General features: G+C 44.0%; 1 protein-coding gene across 1 annotated transcript in view; it reads right to left on the bottom strand.

Annotated features, from left to right (window-relative positions):
* Positions 1-17,827, bottom strand: part of LOC119185303 (uncharacterized) — a 60,114-nt gene that overhangs the window by 17,764 nt on the left and 24,523 nt on the right. Inside the window, exons 4-7 of the mRNA XM_075868321.1 lie at positions 13,037-13,072; positions 4,518-4,617; positions 3,445-3,614; positions 1,009-1,056 (exon numbers count right to left, since the gene is read on the bottom strand). Of these exons, the coding sequence (XP_075724436.1) occupies positions 1,009-1,056; positions 3,445-3,614; positions 4,518-4,617; positions 13,037-13,072 (354 nt within the window). The remainder of the gene's footprint in view (positions 1-1,008; positions 1,057-3,444; positions 3,615-4,517; positions 4,618-13,036; positions 13,073-17,827) is intronic.

Here is a 17,827-nt window from a genome sequence, read left to right as displayed (position 1 = left end):
AGAATAGACATACTTGTCAAGCAGACAAAACAAGGTAATCTTGCGTCGGATATCTAGGTGCTGTTAAGAATTATTGCACCAAATCTGTGTTATGCTCATGAACCGTTAAAAAGTTTGAGTGATATACCATGCAGCCTTATTTTTTATGCGTCCAAGCGAGGTTATTAGATATTCTTGGTATGGGGTCCATATAGCACATGCAAAGCACATTTCTGTGAAGAGGGAGGGGGGGGAGGCAGGTGATCAGGCGTTTGTGCGCTTATCTCGCATTGCGAAGAATTGTACGCCTTAGCTTTCAATGGAACGATTGCGCAGTAGTTGCTGGGCACACAAAGGTCACTTCGCTCGCTGCACAGCCCCCGTTTGCGAAAAGGGGGTGCTTTTCAAACGGAGCGAAGTACTTCAGCGACACTTAATTGTTAGTTAGCGTTAATCTGAACCTGTGATTACGTTTTGTGTGCGATTTGTGCGTGAGCAACCTGCAGTCGTTCTGACCTGCCTATCATTCTCGGTATTACAATTCAATTTGTTGCAACTGCATTCGTTGCTTCGGCTTTGAAATTAAACTAGGACTTTTTTGTTCGTGTTCCATTTCAGTCCAACTTGAGGTTCTTGGCCAGTGGTGCGTATTGGTAGGAGCTTCATAAATAGCTAACGCATTGAGATGAGAAATGCGAGTTCGGTCACTTACAATTCTGCCAATGCGCAGTTTTTCGTTGTGTGTTGCTTATTTTGTTACAAATATGTCTCAAGAAATGCCTAAAGTTTATTTGATGCCTGAATTGCTCAAGGTTTCGCTGCTACATGGCACTATTTCGGTTTTTCATGCTGGCTTTCGCAAGACGCAAATAACTATAAGATCGTATTGGCACAAATCTGCAAAAAAGGGCGACAAGTAACAAGCAGGAAAAATACCCTAAAAAAAGCAAATTAACACGAACGACTTTATGTGAGTTGTCTAGCCATATCATGCAAGATACGTGCTCGTCAGAACAAAAAAGTACTCACATAAACTGGATCAAAGCCATCACAAGTCAGTCCGTTCACACCCAAGCACTGTGGGGAAATAAAATATGGTAGGCCGCACAACAACAAAAAATGAATTGGCAGTGTCTTTTCAGAAATATTTCTGGTGTTCTTCGAATTATAATAAAGGGAACACTGGTAAGGCTAGATTTTCGCTTTAATTCGCTTTAACTTTCGCTTTAGCCCTCGCTTTAATTTTTGGTTGAAGAGAAGATTCACTGATGGTACGTAGCAAGATTTTCAAAATGTCGAAAGTGTCAAAGGGTCAAAAAGCTAAGTGAGTAAGTTCGTTTTAAGGTGCAACAACTGAACGACACAGAAGCACTTCAAGTTTCATACACTCTAGTTTTTTGTTTACGTCACTGACAACATATAGTTCTCTAAACTTACCTAGAGGGAACACTGACACGGTAATTGTTTAGACGGCAAGGCAATGAGGAGAAATTAGCCTTCTTTTCGTGCTCATGAGCTTCAAACGCATTGTGGCTCTTTTTATGGTTGTGTTTCTGTTTTATTCTGAATAAAAAATGAACCGTTGCGAACACTGTCAGACGATTTCAATTGTTCAGTCTGAAATGTCTAGGTTGTCATATTTAACTGCTGAATCTTAGCTGAACTTCGTTTTGCATCAAAGCTCATTGACGCCCTCAGCAGCCAAACGGAGCCGAAGAAACGAATCTGAGACAAATCTATCCGTGTGCTACCCATTATTTTCTTGTTGTCTAAAGCAGCATGCGTTGCAGCTCCCTTAGGCAACACCAGACATTCTTCAATGGAATTTATAGGAAACTCTACTAGTGACAAAACACGAACGTACTTTCAGATGTATACTAAAAGCGATAATCTTTCCAATTCTTCTCGGTTATGCTTCAAGCTATTGAGATGAGCTCTGAAAACACTTTCTCTTAATGGTCATTTTACGCTAAACATTCCAGCCATTTTGGCAACCATCTCAAATGCACTTGAAAAAAATCGTGCTAACTTACTGCTTTAAATTGTGAATTGCTACAATATTTCGGAGAAAAAAAAAACTTTCGTCAAGTGGCTGCCTTCTGAACTTCCTGGAATGTTAATTGTGGTGTAGTTTGTGAAAACAATTTTTAAAGTACCGCTTCATCTTGTTATACTAAGTTTGGTCTACATGTTAAGTAAATGCCCTCGTGTGTGTTCTTTGAAACTCAGCAATATTAGTGCAACTTTTCTGGCGCATAGGCTTCCACTAGTTTAGCCAAATAGTGTAATGTTTGCCTTCTTATTGCCATAATGCAATATGTATGAATATTTGAGTGGTGAATACTTACCCCACAGAAGGTATATTTTGAGAAAACATTATTTTTAGACCTCTTAAGCTGGCAAACTTTAAGAGAAAAGATCAGTAATTTCGCAAAATCATCATTTTTCTCCACATTGAGACGCTAGTCGCACAATGTTGTGGTTAATTTAAAATCATTTTTATACCTAAATCAAAAACAAACAGGCAGTTTTTTCTACGTGGCAAATTTTATTATTACATTTTTTGTTTTAAGTAAGAAAATATAATTTGAACTTCCCATTGGCGCCTATCTTTTAAATTGGCCATACGACAGATACCGCCCTAAAATTTCCCATCGACGTAAATAGGAAAAGTCGAAAATGATTTTTTTCCATAAAAAAAAGGATAAGATTTGCCATATGAAAAGAACAGTTTTTTGCTTTCAATTTAGGTTTATTGCGATTTTCATTAGAACCATGCATGGTGTGAATTGCGTCTCATTATGGACAAAAATGAGAATTTTGTGAAGTTCGTGAATTTTTATTGTAAATTTCAGCAGCTCTAGAGGTCTAAAAATATTTTTTACTCAATTATTTCTTCTGCGAAGTAAGTATTAACTACTCAAATCTTCATGCAAAGTGCTGTATTGAAATAGAAAAATAGAAATATAACAACATAACAAATTTTAGCTAAACTTTCGGATGCGTATGTGCCATAGAAATTGCGCTATTTTTACTGAACCTAAATCAACCTTTACGAAAATCTTTACTTACCGTGCAGACCAAACTTGGTATAGAAAAAAGAAGAGGTAATTTAAAATAAATGTTTCCACAAACAACACCCAAACAACATTCCGAGAAGTTCAGAATAGTACCCCCATGGCCGAAACATTTTTTTCTTTCCCAAGTATTCTACCGTTTTACTGATTTCAATGCAGTAAATCAGCATATATATTTTTAAGTACATTTCAGATGGTCGCCAAAATGGCTGGGGCGTTTGGCATTGCATGACCCCACAGAAAGTTCAACCTGAAACATTCAGAGCAGGGATAACTACAGAATGCAGATACACATATAGCATTTATTCCAGAGTGCTATGCACAGGCGTTGTTTTTGGCGATAGGTCAAACAATACGATCAACAAAACAAAAAAGAGAGTGTGCTTGCCTCTGCAAATGGTGTGGTAGCCTGGGCTGATGTGAAAATAGGATCGCTGCACACCGCGATTAAGTCGTAGTTCAGCTCACCACAATTAATATTAAGAATATTTCCAGTCAGCAGACCGAGCCCCGAACTGATGCTCTTGCATGCGTTGATGATGAAAGGATACACCACAACTGTAAAAAAAAACATTTCATTAGCACGTACATACTGTCACTTCATGAACAGAGTTTGTAACAATAACTTCTTATTTACTGAAAAAGCTTAACGCATAAAAAAAAGCTTAAGCAGACCACTTCCCAGTTACACATAGCAATGAACTAGCCCACCAGCCAGTCTGAAGGAACGAAGCAACCGGTGTGACAAACAACGTGATGAAATGTTTTGACGTCACACAGACACCGAAACATGTGCCCTATGCACAGAACGAAACATTTCATGACCTTTTAACACAAATTAATGCGTGTCTGAGCCTGTTATCCAACCTACGGCATCCGTATCAACAGCAAACACATTGGCAATGTTATCACTACGTATGCTTGTTCAAGGCATGCTAGCAAAGAATAACAATTGACTAGAACGATTTTGAAAATAACAAACGTGGTGTTTGGCACAATCAGGTGAAAAGATGTTTAATTTTTTCAATAAAAAAGCATTTCCGAGTCTCTTCCTTGCAATACCTCACGTGGTACGATGACGGCGATAATGACCGGCCAAGTTAAGCCTGTAGTGAGGCTTTGCTTTAGTAGCTGCCCTCTCACCTCTAATGTTGCTAGTATTGCCTAATGTAAGCTGAAGATCAATTAAAGATGGGTAATGGTTTCTAAAGTTGGCTAAGGTTTGGCTATGCAAATACTTGTTGTTTTAAAGCCACCCGTTGGCTCCATTCCATGTGAGTTGGAGAATGGATTGGCCAAGCGAAAATATGACAATATTTATCTATTTGTCGTTGTTGGGTAAAAGCTAAGTGCAGAAAAGAAAACTAAACATCAAACTCGTAAATATAAATTGGATGAATTGAGTAGCATACTCAAAATATAGGCTTAGTACAAAGCAATTGTGGGCCTAGCCCTACTTACCAAAGTCGTCTGTTTCTGCACGTAGAAGGAACTTCAGAAACTCTATCGTCAAGTACCTCTGCGATTCTAGGTCAAGGTTCGCGAGCCCGGCAAAAGTGCACTGAAAAATGAATAAGACACTATGACTACAAACTAGAACGTCAGAGTGAGAAGCTCGAAATTAGACCGCAGGATGGGACATGAGATTCTGTTGGAACCCAATTTCACTTCGACACATCGAAGACCAGCGGTGACCACGTTTTGGTCTAGAGTGTTTGTTTCGGTAGGTTGCTCAATGTTATGGAAAACGAGACACAATGTGAACTACGCACAGACAGAAGCAGGCAAAGCACTGGATAACGCTTGATTCATTTCTGGATTTTTCCTGTGTTCGTCGCTACTTCTTGTTTTCTAGTCACTGCTGCAATCTCAGTTGCTCTCGATTTTGTTGCATTTGAAGAGACAAAGAGAGCAAAAAGAAACGAAAGGCAGGGAGGTTAAGCAGCCGCACTTGCGGTTTGCTACCGTCCACTAAGGGAAGGGTGAAGAGGCTAAGGGAAAAAATGGCAGCATATCCACGGAGTGAATGATGGATAGTGGGGCGAAGCATTCGTCCGTCCATTCGTTCTTGCTTCCGTCCATCCATGCATGCGTCTGTGTGGCCGCCCGTGCATCCATCCGCCTGCCGTGCGTGCGTCTGTTCGTGCGTCCACTCCACACGTTCATCTGTGCGTCTGTCCCTGCTTTCGTCCACGCATCCGCTCCTGCGTCCATCTATGCGTCCATCTGTCCGTGCAGCCATCCGTGCGTCCGTCCATGCATCTGTCTGTGTGTCCGTTCGTCCACCTATTCAACACTCTAAGTACCACCATCTCGCATATTTTCATCATATGTTCCTCATATAGAAGCACCACCATCCAGCGGGCATTACAAGGACTGAACGAGAGGAGGCACACGCACACTTTCTTACGGCTTGCACTTCGTGTGTACTTCCCACCTTTAACCACCTCGAGTTCGTGGTATATACTAGTTCACTGTATTCATGGCACTGCGGCCCAATGCTCGCTAAACCTTTCTAAAACCTAGGAGGTTACACCCAGCGAGTATAACGTAGAAACCCTTTCTTGTCTTCTGTGCGTCGTTGAACAATAAAAAGTTTGCAGCATGCGCGTTAACTAAAAGTCAAATTCTCCTTTCTCTCATTCCTCCTTAAAAGCCATTGGCATGTACATTGAGCACTATCTTTTATCGTTCAGCAACGCACAGAAGAAATCTCTCACCGGCACCACCTTTAAGGTCAAAATGTTATACTTGTTACACACTACTACAACGGCTACGAGGGACGAACAGGTGCTGCTACAAGAAGCTTCGCCCCTAAAAAATACACAAGATTGAGACATTGCGAAACTTGCCCATGGTTTCTCTTTCCTCATTTGCTCATGGCATGCTTGGTTGTGCATCAAGCATTTCTACGTTCATTCTATGGGCGTATACTGCGTGATACATGTCGTGCAAAACAATACGCCCTACGCCCCTTTAAAAATTATGCTATCTCTCGCTAAAGGTAGCCATGTGTCAATGGGAACTAGCCGATGCTAGCGCTTTTTTTTTTTGCGGCGATGTTGACGTTGGCGCTCATTATTTCATTGTGCAAGAGAAAATCTTCGGAAGGTGGAAAGCGTGCAGCGATGGACCCAAGTTTGGAAAGTGAGAGACAGAAGACTCAAATGGGACACAAAGACCCGCAGTTAGCTATTAGTTGACGAGCAATGCGCGAATTTTCATTCTTCAACAACACAGGAGAATTTCTCAACAGCGCTTCTTTAGAGGTCAAGATCCAGTGCCTATATAAACGGGATGGCCAGCGAACGGTAGTGAAGCGCGAGTAGTCGGTTTTAACGCGATAGAGCTTTAGCTCGTGTCACAGAAATTGCGCCATTGGTGTTGACACCATTGGTTGTGAGCGAAAAATCTTTCGTACGCAAGAAATCGAGAAAGAAGCAAATAAATTAAAGAATAAATATCGAACCCAGGCCATTCGCGTGGTAAGCAGATGTCTACCGGAAATTTACCATGTTACTTACAGCTGCTTTGAGCAAAAATAATATAATAAATTGCATGAAAAGCAAGCAATCTCCTTAACTAATTTTGTCCGACAGGTGTCACGACGAAAACGAGCAGATTCCGTGATTTGCGGGCGCATTCGGGCGGCCATCAAACTAGGTTTCAGAAATCCGAGATTGTGCAGCCATCGCTGCTTAAAATACACAGGAACTTTCAAACAGCTTTAACAATGGACAACTATGTCCATCTAGCGCAGAACTTTTCATGCCTTTTCAGAGGCGTTGATCAAGCAAACAGCAAACGCTAGATAATGTGCTGCCGTCTATGGGTCACTGTGAGACTCTTTATGGCCTCTTCACAATCGCCTGCACGCGCCCGATCCAGGCGGCCGTGGCTTCTCAGATGGTAAGTGCACGGCGTGTATCTTAGAGGCCATGCGACTCTTGCTTTAGATCAAAAACCTGCATGTACCATCCACGCGCACGCGCGTGTGGGTGTCTGTGTGCCATCTGTGAGACAGTGTGAAAAACTTGTCTCTACTACAACAGCTAGAGCGCTGGTTTAGCAGAGGGAACTGGACACACTGCTCAGTCACTGCATTTTTATAGATACGTCAGGCTTGCACGCGTGTGCATGTGTGTGTGTGTGTGTGCCTGTGTGTGTGCCTGCTTGTGTAACAAAACACATTATTAAGTATGCACATTGCGGTTAAAGGGCGCATAAGGGGCTGAATATTGCCATCGCGTTCAACTAAAAAGAAACGAAGCTTAAAGGTCACCCAATTTTTGTTTTTCATTCAAGAACTCGCTAGCAGAAGCTGCCAGCGTTGTGAGGTGAGAGAGAGAGGGGGGGGATGATGCGCATGCGCAATAAGGGTGATCACATCACAGGCACCCACACTCGATTGAAGTCTACCATAAGATACTTCGCATCTAGTAGAAATAAAAATGAAGAGATGGGCAGAGTGTTTTGGACCAGGGTCTACCCGACGCGTCCCCGCTGACGTGTGTTGCCGAGACGTCAGGGTCCCGTCGAACCCGGATTCCTGTGGTAGCGTAGTGCAACTTCGGATGAAGAAAAGGAAAGCTGACAAGTCGGGGATACGAAAAACAAACAGTATATTGGCACTACTTACACTTATTTACAGCATAGAGAGGTTAGGAGTTCCACAAACCACAAGCATTGTGGTTGAACCGTTATATCATGGTTCAGAGCCCCGTCCAGAACTTTCAAGCGTCGTTTTAAGCCCTGCCAAGCTCTTCCTTCTTCACTGAAGCACCAATCACACAGAAGATACAATTCTCCACAGCATCAGTCAATAACACACAGTCGCAGATTAGGGTCACATCTCCTGACGCAGTGCTACTCCGGTCCGAGTTTCACTGAGGAGAAGGGAAATGGGTTCCTTCCCGGAACAAGGTGGTGGTTGGAAGGGCAGCCAAGAAGTAGAGACTTTAATTGCTCACACACGACCTGCGCGGTCGGGCTGCCCGGCTATCTCTCTAAACAAGCCAGCCGAGAGCAAATGCTTGTAGGTACGTTGGCTCACGGACCGTCGAAGTTGCCACAATCTAATCCTTTTGTCACTTTCCGCCACTGGGTGCTCGTTCCGAGAGAACTGGAATTCCGGGCATGGGAACGCTGCCCAGCCATTGTTCTCGTGTCTGGAAGGGCGCCCACGGACGCGAGTCACAACAACAGCCAGAATCACACTTGGGGGAATACATGACGTCTGCAAGAGCTCACGCAAGTGGCCCTTTCATAGCCTTCTGGGCCCTCGAAGCACATATCAATGGTCGTAGAGTCTTGTTTACAGAAGGTGGCCTACACTCCTGTTGGTACAAGCAGATTCGAAGCGAGTATCGCTGAGCGTCATAGCGAGCACAGTTGCACAGCACGTGTTCGATTCTGTCTCCAGTTTCGCAGGAGTGCAAGGTAGCGGTGTTCGACATACGGATGCAAAACTGATATGCCATTCTAAATGCACAACCCATCCAAAGGCATCATAACAACATCGAAATGAAGTGAGAAATTCGCGATTGGAGTATGTATTTAGCTGACACCTTTGGAAGTTTACATACAATCCAAACATGCATTTAAGATTCTCCACCAGTAGTATTCGCGCATCAGACCTTGATGTTAGGATCACCACCACGCTGATTCCTTCATGAGCTGAACGGGCTGTGTCATCAGCTGATTCCCACTAATACCGGCATGTCAGGGTAACTACTGAATTAAGCTGTTATGTTTGCTTGGTTGTAGTTTTTCAGGCTCATGTATGAATTGCTATTGTGCCCTCTTACGGGATGTAAACTACAGACTCTGGTGTGCTGCATTTGAGTCACAGAATATGGCTCATTTCCGCAGTCGCTCTTCCACGATGTGTTGCACAGCAGATTTCATAGCAGTCAACTCTGCTGCCGCAGATGCCATTACATGCGACAATTCAATATACTACCTTTAGACTGTGATAAATCATGATGACGTCATCCATGCTGATCGATGGTCAGCACCGCTACCTTTTTGGTGATGCTTGCATGCGCGTTTCACGAATACCGTTGTTATATGGTGGACGTGCTATTGATGAACAGGTGTAGATATTTCCTTCTGGGCGGAGCTAGTCCAAGAGTACGCTTCATGCGCGCTTTGAATTCACAGAAGGCTTATTGATAATTTTAAAGCGCCAATCTAAGCGTAAGCCTGCTTTAAATTTAAGGAAAAGCGAGCGTTAGAAATAATTGAAGCTATAATTTGCGTTTTAAAGAGAATCGTCAGGCATTGTCGTTGAAAATTATATTGTAGTTTGTTATATTTATTATTTAAATGAACACTTCTACTACTACTACTTGCTTTCTTATACTAATCGTTAGACTAAGATATCGCAAATCTTTACCAAAAGTGTATGTCCGCATCATTTTAACTGAGCACACCAATAATGCTTCTTCTGCAGCAGAAAATTGTACTTTAAGAAGTATCCAAGCTCACCTCAATGCTGTATTGTTTATACTCCGTGTGTTCAATATTATTGTCATGGCGTCATGACGAAGAGAGCAGACTCGATGCTGAGATGAAACTGATTATTCGGTGGAACTTGTGGGCAGGAAACTGAAGGTCCGATTAAAGCAATACACGGACACTGATAATGGCCAATAGAGCGTCGGCCATCAATCAACTTACAAGTGGTGCGGTGCAGCGGCACTTACAAACGTGTCGTCGAATATTCTAGCATTATCGCTATCGGCCATGTAGGGTCTAGAATAATCCTTAATGTTCCCGAAGTGGGAATGATCTTAAAGAAATGATCTACTAGAGTCCTGAAGCTTCTTGAACACTGTAGGCATGGTTCGTGCGGAGAATTGAGTACAGAGTAACAGTGCAATAACGAAGCTTGAGGAAAAAACGTGGCATTGCCCCCTCCTCCTCCTCTAAAAAAAGGCATCGTTCCTATGCTTTAACAGAAGATCAAAGTACAATAATAATAATAAGACAGTACACGAAATATATCATGATACAGCAATAACAACCACAAAAACAACAGCAACCGAATGCACTCTTTCAGCACATTAACGCGTATGAAACGGCGCAAGGCGTGCTACTTGGACGACATCAGGTTGCGACCGGAACCATTGAGAGTTCGTTGTGCCATGAGGGGCGAACTCTTGGTAGAGTGGGTCGAAACGTCGCACTACCCTGTATGATTCGAAGTACCGCGAAAGAAATTTTGCACTGAGTCCACACCCGTGTATAGGCGTCGATAATCAAACACGTACATCAGCCTGGTTTTACACGAAGCGTCGTCAAAGATTCTAACAGCGGCTGTCGGTCGCCTGTTGAATTTCCATCCGGAGTTTGACGAGCTGTCATGCTCCTTCAGCGCGCTGAAGGTAGACAGTCACGTCGGTGTTTTTTTTTTCATCGTTTACGTTGCGTAACACTGCGCCGAGTGCCGTGACCGGGCTCTTCCCATACACCAACTTGTATGGCGTCACTTGCATCATTTCTTCCATGGCAGTGTTGTACGCGAATGTCACGTAGGAGAGGTACGGGCATCGATACTCAGCACCTCCATCAGATGTCACGCGGTCGTGACGTGCCCGAAAGGAGCAGACTTATGCTAAGATGAACTGGTTATTCCGCCGATATTGTGGCCAGGAAACTGAAGATTAGGTTACTGCAATACACGGCCACTGATAACGGCGAATACAGCCTCGGCCGTCGAATAACTGACACGCGGTTAAGCGCGGCGGCATTTTACACGTGTCGTCGAATATTTTAGTGTTATCGCTAGCAGTCACGTAGGTTCCAGAATAACCTGTAATGTTCGCAAAGTGGACCTGATCTTAACGAAATTATTTACTACAGTCCCGAAGCTTCTTGAAAAATGCAGGCACGGTTCGGGCTAAGAAACACGTTCAGTGTAAAGGGTCGATAACAAAACTTGAGCAAGGAACGTGGAAATATTTTCTTTCATACCGGATACAAACCATTTAAAAGGACATCAATGTGACCTACATGTTCTGTTGGTAAGATAATTTTAATGCAAAGGTTACTTTGGTTATTCTACGTTACTGCGTGCAAAAGCATAGTGCAAGTAAGCTACAAGCCTGTCCTTATTTTTTTGTCTTCCTTGATTTAGATTCGTAACCAACTTTTCATTTCATGTCGCTGTGCTTGAGGAGAGCTTCTTCTTGGCCAAGTTGGTATTGCCCATTGCACGGAATTTTTGCCTCTACAGAACACAACACACTCTAGAAAGATACAAGCTGAAAGCGCATAAGACGAAGAGAGAGAAGGGCCTTGACACACACAAGCGCCCACTTACAACAGTATTTTACCTTGAGACAAGGAACCACGTATGTAACTAAGAGTACCGTGACACATCTCGTGTGCATCTTCTGTACGACAATCATTTCCCGACGCAAGAAGCATAAGTGTTTCTTTGAAGGAGCACCTCAAAGTTTGGAAACACATACGCCATATAATCTTTCAATTAACTCCGCCCTATTGATCTTACGCGTTAACCCATTCCTTCTTCTGCTCCTATACTAACCCCTTTTTTTGTGCTCACCAGTTGAACACAGTAAAGACATGAACACAATGACGTGGACAGCACTTCCAACTCTTTCATTTCACGCATCAAAAAGAGCGGGCGTATACATGTGGCATACACGTGCACAGAACGGCTAACAATACTGCCAAACAAAGGCCGCTATCAAGCAAGGTAATCTCTGAAGACTGCCGCTGTATCGACGTGTCACTGATGCATTCCCCACTTAGTTTATGAATGTAAGTTAGTAGACGCGTTTCAAATTGATAAGTTAGGTACTCAATACTTCAGTGCCACGTCAATGCAGATGCAGCCTTCAGCGATTAAATCGTTTCAGAGCATACCAGGTCACGCAGTGTTGTTGGCCATTCTGCGCACGTACGTACATGCAACATGTGCACGCATGCTCCGTTTCATGCGTGAAATAAATGATTCGGAAGGGCCGTCCGTGCCGTCGTATTTGTGTCTTTCGTGTGTGTGTTTTTATTAGTGGCGGGTGATGTCATACGGTATTGCTGTGCGTCGTCTCTGATGTACCGACTTGCCGGGCTTATCGCTGCGAGCTACCTTTTTCGTTTATCGTACCTCTTATTGATAATATATTATAGAATATATGATTATAAATAGAGAATCATAGTTATTATTATTATTATTATTATTATTATTATTATTATTATTATTATTATTATTATTATTATTATTATTATTATTATTATTGTTGTTATTATTATTATTATTATTATTATTATTATTATTATTATTATTATTATTATTATTATTATTATTATTATTATTATTATTATTATTATTATTATTATTATTATTGCACACCACTACTGTTAAGCATCGTGCTGCTGATTATTACCTCGGTAGTAATTGGGGCTGCGTCAGTGGTTACGTGATTGAAGAGAATGCAAATTACCTTTTAAGTACGATAATGTCTTGTTCTATAGCCATAACTGTTTGCCCCGCCGCGGTGGTCTAGTGGCTAAGATACTCGGCTGCTGACCCGCAGGTCGCGGGTTGAAATCCCGGCTGCGGCGGCTGCATTTCCGATGGAGGCGGAAATGTCGAGGCCCGTGTGCTCAGATTTGGGTACACGTTAAAGAACCCCAGGTGGTCAAAATTTCCGGAGCCCTCCACTACGGCGTCTCTCATAATCATATGGTGGTTTTGGGACGTTAAACCCCACAAATCAATCAATCATAACTGTTTCTGTGTACATGTGTAATTCACGTGCGCTTTGATCAACTTGGTGTCGGGGCCAATTTACAAGCCTCGAGTTCTTGCGATATTTCTGCTTTCATGATTACTGCAGTGTCTTATAGGCTCAGTTAGGATGCCTTAATTTCTCAGGGTATCCTCTAATATCGTATCAATATTGCTGCTGTTAGTTAAAAATACTTGAAAGCAAGTAACTGATTCTTACCTGTATCAGTTCAGATGCGAAACCGACGATACCTTCCTGCAGACATGCGCAAAAGAGATAACAAATCTCTTAATATTTTTAAGATATTCATTTTTGTAGTATACGGGCTATCAAGAACAAAGCAACAAATTTGGAAAATAGCGCACGCTGAGAGCTTCAAACACCATCGTCAACATTCTTGCAAATCGAACGATCGTATCCCCAAGATAGTTTATGAAAGCAGGTATCTTACACAGGCATAACAGAAAACAGTCACATTACCTAAAAAAAAAACAACAGACAATGAATTTTCATGCAGACGTTACGCGAATGTCAACGTAACATACTTACTAGCGGAATCATTACATATGAAAACGCATTTTATCACCATTCTTATGATGATTGCAGTGGCATGTACTAAACTCTCCTATAATCACGGACAACCTTTTTGGCAACGAAAGGAAAGCTGCGGGCACGAAGACACTTCACATGTACTCCTCCGCCAAGTAGTCCGGTTCAGCCCACGTTTCAATTTTAGTTTCACTTGTGAACCTTTCGTATCTCCAGTGACGGCCGCTCAAGTGTTCCAACGAGTGTGTTCTCGTGTAGCTCTAAAGAAACAAAATGTACGTAAATAAAAATTTGTGATAGCAAATAAACTACGTTTGACTTGTTCATTGTTTCGAACTCACGTAAAAATTTATCAGGAACATTTTAGCGCAAGTAATGCTCATGTCATAGCAATGTTCATTATGATGTGCCTCGTGCCTTAGCTTTGTGGTACGGCTTCTTCTGGTAAAGGTGTGTCTGTTTAGTAAAATATTCCATTGATACAGTTGTTTTATTTCAAATAAGAGCCTGATCTTTAAAAGAACTGATCACAAACTGAGGCGCTTCACGTTCACCTAATGGTTCCGAATTTTCAATGCACATTTATTTTTAGAGGCAAAGCTCCTCAAGGCCGAGCCTTGCCACTTGGGGGCGTTGGCTTTGTGCGCCATAGCCACCGACGACGATGACGCTGATGACGATGAAGAACAAGCGTGTTACAGACCACACATTTTTAAGTGTGAATACACTTTATAAGCGACCCCAAACCATCCACCGCCGTCGGCGGCGTCCGCAGTCTTCTCTCTATCTTTAAAAGAAAGAGGACTTGGCGGGCCGCAGCGCGACGCTCTACCGAATAAGCCACGGACGCGGCGCTGATATCGGTGTCAGTAACGCGCCTTATACCCCCTCCCCCTTCGCTCGCTCCTCCGCTCTCCTCGCTCGCTGCAGCTGCGCGCGCACCCCTCTCCCTCGCGCGCCCACCTTCTCTCTCAGTCTCCCGTCGAGAGCGGGTCGTGAGGGGGAGTAAAGTTAAAATCCGTTAGCATTCGCCAGTAAGTTAACGTAAACTCCCCCGTGTGATCAAATTGCGATACCCAGGAACCTTTACACCATAAAGGCACCATAGTGTAATAATAAATATAATAGTGCGAATTAATAAATACCCCTCAAAGCATCACCCCGTGTATTCGCACTTAACCATGTTCACCCTCGGGAAAATGCTTGGGAGTTTTTTTCTTTCTGCCACAGATAAAGCGATCGTGAATGCGCTGTTTCCTGCGATGCTGCAGCGGCGCGGTAAAGTCCGCAAGCTGAACCAGACTGGCGACATTAATTTAGATATCAAGAACAACAACTTACTTGTACAGTACATGACATCGTGATGCGCTCTAGGATGTATTTCATTTGATTATAAACAACCAACCACAGCCAGTGGGATGTGCATACACCTCGTCTTCGCGAACTTCCACTAGCTTACATAACATTCAAGATTCATTTGTTCTTCTTTTCACTGATGATAAGGCAGTCTTAATGAAGGCAAAGCAAAGTCCGGATTTCAATATCTTATAAAACCAATAAAACAACATCGTATTTACTGGGCATACGTGTTGCCTCTTATTTCAATATTCGAGTGGGCAATATACAAGGGATTCAAAGTTGCCCAAATAATTCCACGGAGCTTCCCACACTCATTATCAACCACTTCGCGGATATGCTGTGATTTTTTTCTCTTGGTGCATCCAGTAGGAAGCACAGAGCGCTCAGAACACTTCTTTCACGGCGCTCGTCTCATTTCCTCTGCTTTCAGAGCTTGTGCTTGCGTCTGAGCCTAGCTCTGTGTTCAGGCTCTGAATATCGTAATCGATTTTGCCTCCTTTCTCCCAGGATTCCTTTTCAATTTTATCCTCATGAGCGCAGTACCACCCCTAGTTTTCTTCGCTCACCAAGTCAATGCCTGTGAGCAAGAGCTATTCTACCTCACCAAGCTTGAACCCTTTCACCTGACTCCAAACTACCTCGATCAAATTTAGTTCGCAGTGATACGGCAGCAGCAGTAAGACATCACGACCAGCTGCTTTAGCGACGGTGTCAATTCTGTACCCAGCATACTTGTTCTTGTGTTCATTCACAAGCTCCAGCAGCTAAGCCTTTAGCTGATCAGCATAAACAGGACTGCCCTTGCTTCGCAACAACGACTGAATGATGTCTTTTCTAGTCGACGAAGGGGGCACCTTGTTAAGGTCACGCTGTGGTAGCTCGCATTGTCCATGACAGTTACTCTAACCGGTTCAATGTTCGGCAATATTGCCCCGCCGCGGTGGTCTAGTGGCTAAGGTACTCGGCTGCTGACCCGCAGGGCGCGGGCTCGAATCCCGGCTGCGGCGGCTGCATTTCCGATGGAGGCGGAAATGTTGTAGGCCCGTGTGCTCAGATTTGGGTGCACGTTAAAGAACCCCAGGTGGTCTAAATTTCCGGAGCCCTCCACTACGGCGTCTCTCATAATCATATAGTGGTTTTGGGACGTTAAACCCCACATATCAATCAATGTTCAGCAATAGGTGTTCCAAGAACTACTTTTCACATCTGTCACAGAACGAGCGCTAAAAAAGAGCGCGCCGCCAAATTCTTGCGACAACGGGCGAAAGAAACGCCGCGAGGTCAAAAGAAAAAAAAAAGAAAAAAGAAAGCAAACGTCCGAGGCTCCCCGGGCGCGCGCTCTCCCCGCGGAAGCGTGGCGTCGCAGACGAACCTCCTCACCCCGCATCGGCGGCCCAGCAAGCCCGCGATTTTTCTAGAACGAACGGGGCGGGGTCATACCGAGTTGAATCATCCTCCGGGGAGGGCAGTCGAACCGTCTCGCACCTCTCCCCAGCCTTCGCTGCGTATCGCGCCGACGAAATGACGAGAAATTTCTGGAAGGTGGCGCGGAAGGTATTTAATCGAGCGGCCGAGACGAGAGACCAGGAGAAGACGGAAAGTTAGCGCCAGAGCGCGTAGGGATCCCACCGTGTAGTCGGCGAAGGTTTTTGGTCCGTAGGGACGAGGCCGGAGATGAAGAGGATTTACACCTGAGGGGTGACGACTCGAGCTACCGGCAAGAGTGTGTGTTTACCGCTATTGAGCGAAGACGCGGGGCAACAGCTGCGTGTGTGAAGCCGACGTGTTCCGGCGAAGAAGTTGAAGTTTGAAGAGTGGCCAATTGAAGACGGGAGGTTTCCTGGAAGAGAAACTTCGAGGGCTGCGGAACGACAACAACGCTGGACTTTGAGTGAGTGATTCTCGGAAGAGTATCATCTCGACTTTGGTTCCAAGAACTTTGGACTGAATAGGTTTTCTATCTCTTTAGTCTTTAAGTGTCTTGGTTGTTCAATGCATGCGACTGCATTGTAGCTCGTATTGTTGTCCGAGTCCGTTGTTTCAAGTGTGGCTGATTGTGTTGTGTAGTACGTTGATTGATTGGTTTGATTGGTGACATATTGTATGCAACTATTGTGGAGTGTGCATTTTTGTGTATTGTTTGTCGATCTGCCATTATTGAGAATATAATTTGTTTGTTTATCAACTCTCGGCTCTGACTTGTTCTTTGGGCCCCAGCTGGCGTCCGCTGGCGCACCAAAAAGGACCACTTCTAAATTGTCCACGCTTTCGTGGTGCGGTTCGGGGGGCCGATACTTCGGCTCTTGGAATTAGCCCGGCGATCGCCTCCCTAATAAACGGGACAGGTGTGACAGTTAATCTGGCGTCCGCGACAGGACCTTTTGGTGCACAGTGTGTCCAAAGTAGTGAGAAAGAGCCTCGAGTTGTTGATAGTGCTATCGGAACAATTTTGTGTGTTGTTCAGTGTTCTCGTTAACGAGTGCAGGGGAGTGTTCCGATAGACCGATTTAGGCAGATACTTTTTGCACGCAGCAAGGTTTTATTTGCGAGTTGCGAGACACAATGGATCTCAAAAAGTTAGTTGCTCTTGGTGAAAAGATGGGTCTTTCTGGCGCCGAACTACGGAAATGGGTAAGCCAGAAGGAGAAAGAGGCGGTGGAGAGAGAAAGGTTGGCAGCTGAGAGAGCCAAGGAAGAAAAAGCAGCTGAGTTGGAGCGAGAGAGGTTGGCAGCTGAAAGGGCGAAAGAAGAAAGAGAGGCAAATGAGCGACAGCTGAAAGAAGAAAGAGAGGCAAAAGAGCGACAGCTGAAAGAAGAAAGAGAGCAGCAATTGAAGTTGGAGCTGGAGAGAGAGAAGTTGGCAGCCGAAAGGGCGAGAGAAGAAAGAGAAGCGAGGGAGCGCCAGCTGAAAGAAGAAAGAGAAGCGGAGATGGCTGAAAGGGAACGGCAGCGGCAGCACGAAATTGAACTCGAGCGGCTCCGTTTGCAACAGCGAAGCGAAACTCCCGTCCAAGCTAGAGTTGAAAGCAGCGAACGGGAAGATCACGGCTTCCGCTTGAACCCAAGCAAGCTACTCGTAGCGTTTGATGAAAGGAAGGACGAC

Source organism: Rhipicephalus microplus, chromosome 7, assembly GCF_043290135.1.
Source record: "Rhipicephalus microplus isolate Deutch F79 chromosome 7, USDA_Rmic, whole genome shotgun sequence".
Classification (NCBI taxonomy): Eukaryota; Metazoa; Arthropoda; class Arachnida; order Ixodida; family Ixodidae; genus Rhipicephalus; species Rhipicephalus microplus.
Note: the sequence above shows the minus strand (reverse complement) of the source record. Positions and strands in the feature narration are given on the sequence as shown.